At 40.7% G+C, this 4765-nt stretch overlaps 1 protein-coding gene across 1 annotated transcript; it reads left to right on the top strand.

The window, feature by feature from the left end:
- Positions 1-246: 246 nt before the first annotated feature.
- On the top strand, positions 247-1194 carry LOC137046268 (olfactory receptor 8G17-like). The gene has a single exon (XM_067423405.1). The coding sequence runs from the start codon at positions 253-255 to the stop codon at positions 1192-1194; it is 942 nt and encodes a 313-aa protein (XP_067279506.1). The 5' UTR covers positions 247-252.
- Positions 1195-4765: the final 3571 nt, after the last annotated feature.

Genomic DNA, 4765 nt, shown 5'->3' with positions numbered 1-4765 from the left:
GCATCAGCAATTTACAGGAAAAAGCTGTTAAAAGGAAAGTTGACCCAAAAATGTAAATTCTGTCATTTACTTTCCTTCAAGTTGTTACAAACTTGTATGACATTATATTGTTTTTAAATATGTTTAATATAAGATGATATTTTAAATATGTTGGTATCCAGACAGTTGACGCCTTTCTATTAGGAAAAAAAAATACTATGGAACTAAATGACTCCCTGTACTGGTCCTTTATCTATTCCTTATAGGTCACAGATGGACAACCTGACGTTCAGATACAACATACTCTTGGTGGAGGGACTACAAGAAACAAACCTGTCCAATTATCTTGTATTCATCCTTTTTTTGCTTCCTTACATATTTATAATAGTATCTAACGTTGGTATTTTTATTCTAATCTTAGTGGAAAAAGGGTTACATCAGCCAATGCACATTCTTTTCTGCAACTTGCCACTGAATGATGTATTGTGGACAACTGTTATTTTGCCACGCATGATGAGTCATATCTTAACAGACCCCTCTGAGCGCTATATCACGTATGTGGAGTGTGCTATTCAAGCTTTTATTGGACATGTATGTGCAACCTCATCCCACACTATTCTAATGAGCATGGCCTTTGACAGATATGTGGCCATATGTAATCCATTGCGATATCCAACCATAATGAGCAATAATATGGTGGTTAAACTGTCAGCAGGAGCCTGGGGTTCTGCAATAGTACTGGTGGGAATTCTGATCGGCCTCAGTGTCCGTCTGTCTCACTGCAGATCTGTGATTCAAAACCTGTTTTGTGACAATGCTTCACTATTTAAACTGTCCTGTGAAAATACAGATATTAATAATGTGTATGGATTAACTTTTACTGCATTTTTATTAACATCCTCGTTGGGGTGGGTGTTATTGACATATCTCAGAATAGCGAGGGTATGCTTTCAAAGCAAAAACAAAGCAACCAATAGCAAAGCAATAAAAACATGCAGCACTCACCTGGCTGTTTATATGATTATGATGCTCGCTGGATTCGCCACCATTTTAATTCATCGTTTCCCTGTATCCTATGAAACTAAAAGTGCATCTAAAATAATTCTCCATGTTATTCCACCAAGCTTGAATCCCATAATATATGGTTTTCAAGCCAAAGAAATAAGACAGACTCTGTTTAAACTTATTTTTAAAAGTAAAGTTAACGCAAGGTGATTTTTTGTTACATTACAAAAATGTTCTTATATTGCAATTTCTTTGTTAAAGTTTAATTGCAAATATACATTGGTCTACATTTCTGTTTCATTCTAAACATTACTTGTGTGAAATATCCTATATAACATTAAATGCATTGGAGGCATCAGCTAACAATCTTGTGATGAATGTGGACAATGGAACTATAAAATATGTGCTAATAATAACATGCATTTTGTGTCCCAGGTAAACACTGTAAATTGTGCAATACATAAAAAATGCTTACTGACCACAACTTCTAAACTTTGTGGTTTAATCTAATATTCAAAATGAATTGAAAAAATGGTATAACCTTTTTTTGTTATACCAAGTGCTTTGTTGTATATAACCATATCTCCACATTAGAAAGATGAAGGTAGTTCTAACAGCAGGTAAATATGATAGAATATATAGACAAATGTATTTTATATAGCATATAAATATACTTGCAACTATAATATAAAGTAAAAAAAAACAAAGAAAATCTGAAAGGATTCAATGTGTCACCTGTTTGCACTTATGCTATTATTACATTTTGTAAGTGAAAATAACATGCCCTACTTCAGGTAAGAGGTGAAGAAAGCATTCATAAAATATGGAGTAATTAGCAGTTAAGGAACAAGATGCCAAAAAATATATATTTATTTCCTGTCATGAGTTTTGCTTTGTAGTTCTTTGTAGTTTTTCATGCTGATTTTCCCTACCTGACAAAAATACTGTATAAAAATATTTACTCTAAAAACTCCACAGTTACTACCACTTCCAGTGCCCCGTGAGAGCCCCTCAGACCCTGTCTATTTCGGGTAGTGGTGGAAAGAGTACTGAAAAAGTATACTCAAGTAAAAGTACTGTTACTTGTCACAAAATGTAGTTCAAGTAGAGTAAAAGTGCCTGTCCTAAATACTACTCAAAGTAGGAGTAAAAAGTAGCCCTTTTAAAAGTACTCAAGAGTAGTGAGTAGTGAGTATTATGTTATGAATGTTATTCCACCTTATACTCTGCTAATTAAAGCGGTACTTCACTCCTGGGAAGATGAATCTGTTTTTAAGCTGGGTCATCAATGTAGTAGAAATGTGAAATTATTTTTGAATTTGGTGCCTTCTAGACTGAAAAAATGTATTTTTGTCTTATGGTGATGAAAGACTACAATTCCCAGAATGCTTTGCTGCCCAGTGAGACTTAAGAAATCTAAATAGAGTAACTCACAATTTTTTTCACTGATTATTTTTGCTTGCAATTAAAAATAAATAAACCCTATTTAAAAGGGTTAGTTCACCCAAAAATGAAAATTATTTAATTAATTACTCACCCTCATGTCTTTGGACACCCGTAACACCTTCATTCATCTTCGGAACACAAATTAAGATATTTTTGTTGAAAGCTGATGGCTGAGAAAGGCTTCAAAAAGGCCTCCATTGGCATTCAGTACATTTCCACTGACCCACTCACAAGACCCATAAAAGGCACTAAAAACGACATTACAAAGTCCATCTCACTACAGTGGCTGTACAACAATTTTACAAAGCGACGAGAATAGTTTTTGCGTCGAGTTCACGTCAATAACTTAGTGGATAAAGTCGTTATTTTGATTTTTGTGTGCACAATAACTATTTTTGTTGCATTGTAAAATTATTGAAAAGCCACTGTAGTGAGATGGACTTTGTATTGCCGTCTTTAGTGCCTTTTATGGGTCTTGTGAGTGGGTCAATGGAGGCCTTTTTGAAGCCTTACTCAGCCATCAGCTTTCAACAAAAATATCTTCATTTGTGTTCCGAAGATGAACGCCGGTGAGTAATTAATGAAATTATTTTCATTTTTGGGTAAACTAACCCTTTAAATATAAATCTGATGTTTTATTAGAGTTATTTGCTATATACATGGACTACAATTTTAAATTGCCATGTGTGAACACTATTGAAGTGCACAAATATGCACTTCAATATGCTGACAGAAAGCAGGTTTATGTGTTTATGTTAAACTAAATCGATGTAAGGGACAAAATATAGTAGTGTTGATCGGTTATTGCCTAATGCATTTTGAAGCCTGGCAAACAATCAAGCTGAAGTAAAGTATTTCCAGCAGATGGCACCGCGAGCTTGTGCAGCGCTAACAGAATACGGACCATGTGTGTGTGTATTAGAAACATCCCCGGTTACGTATGTAACCTTAGTTCCCTGAGAACAGGGAATGAGACGCTGCGTCAGCTGACGCCTTCAGCGTGACAGGTGTCTGAAATCGCTATCAAATCACAATCCTACTGACCGTCGGCAGCTGGTGATGTCATCACCGTGCGACCAGGAAGTATAAAAGGGGGAGGGCAGGACTGTGGGCAGGCACACCTTGAAGCATGGCCATGTTCTCAGGGAACTACGGTTACATACGTAACAGGGGACGTTCCCTTTCAAAAGGGAACTTGCTCTGCGTCAGCTGACGCTACGGGGAACGATATACCCACGCCACCATGCTGAGGGGAGTGCATGCCCCTTACTGGCAGTGGGAACTGCCTGGACGAGAGTTCGAAGAAAGTCTGAACCACTGCCCCTCTAGCCACACAGGCTGCCAGTGACATCATTCCCTACGGTCATAGCCCAAGCTATATGCCTAAGAGAAAACCTTAAACAAGTTTCATCTGAGGTTTCCTACTCTCAGCTTGCTTGAGGGCCTGGGACCAACTACTTCGAAGGAAGGAGTCCCTTAAGGGAATGTGGCTAGGGGACCGAGGGCGCCCCAGCCATCACTAATTCGGGAAAACCTTCACCGAATGCCACCAGGGAGGCCTCACCTGGCATCACTTCTGTGGGACACCCCAGCTTGGCCAACCCTGTCTGTAAAACAGAGCCTCCGGACATCGCTCTTACTCATGAGCATCCAGACTGAGGGACTGCAAACTGGCAATGTCCTCCTCAGACCGGAACTTGGAGACGGGAATCCTGGAGAGCAGTACTCAGCTTAGTGCTTCTTACCCTTGCCAGCGAGGGGAGTCTCTTCTGCTCAATCCTAGAATCTACTGAACACATTTATTACAGGGGTGCTCAGGAGGCCGGAAAGGCCTATGGACTGATCTAACCGGGAGGCCCCGAGGGGGGCCTACCCGTCTGACCAGACTCAAGCAGCCGTCAGCTCGCAGACGAACCTCAATGAGGGGAGCTCTTAAGCCAGCCTGGTAGATAAACCATGCTGTAGGCTAGCCAGTCCCTGTCCTGAAGGGACTACGCAGCAGAAACGGAGTCTCATCGTGCTAGGGCATGAGCCCGCCCTTGAGTTATACCGGCTAAGGCCGGGACCCACCGGCGGGCAGCCGCTAGCTGTCAGCACAAAGCCAGTTATGCGTTCCCGCTCAAGGGAACCGTTTCCCCTCCAGGGAGGCCAAGAGGCTCCTCTACCTGGCACCGTCAGTGCTAGATGTTCAGAGCCGCAGGAAGGTGGCTTTACTGGTTCCTCAGGGGGCCCATGAGGCCATAACCCCAGAAGCCACCCATGCTAATGGCTAGCTTGTCATCGAGACCTGGTCCGGGAATCCCTTCCCAAAGAGGCCCAGAAAGGCCTGACAGCA

Source organism: Pseudorasbora parva, chromosome 18 (assembly GCF_024679245.1).
Source record: "Pseudorasbora parva isolate DD20220531a chromosome 18, ASM2467924v1, whole genome shotgun sequence".
Lineage (NCBI taxonomy): Eukaryota > Metazoa > Chordata > Actinopteri > Cypriniformes > Gobionidae > Pseudorasbora > Pseudorasbora parva.
The sequence above is the reverse complement of the archived record's forward strand: the minus strand, read 5'-3'. Positions and strand labels throughout refer to the sequence as shown.

Excerpts from the sequence above, each read along its gene's own strand:
- LOC137046268 (XM_067423405.1), top strand. The coding sequence starts at position 253 with ATGGACAACCTGACGTTCAGATACAACATACTCTTGGTGGAGGGACTA.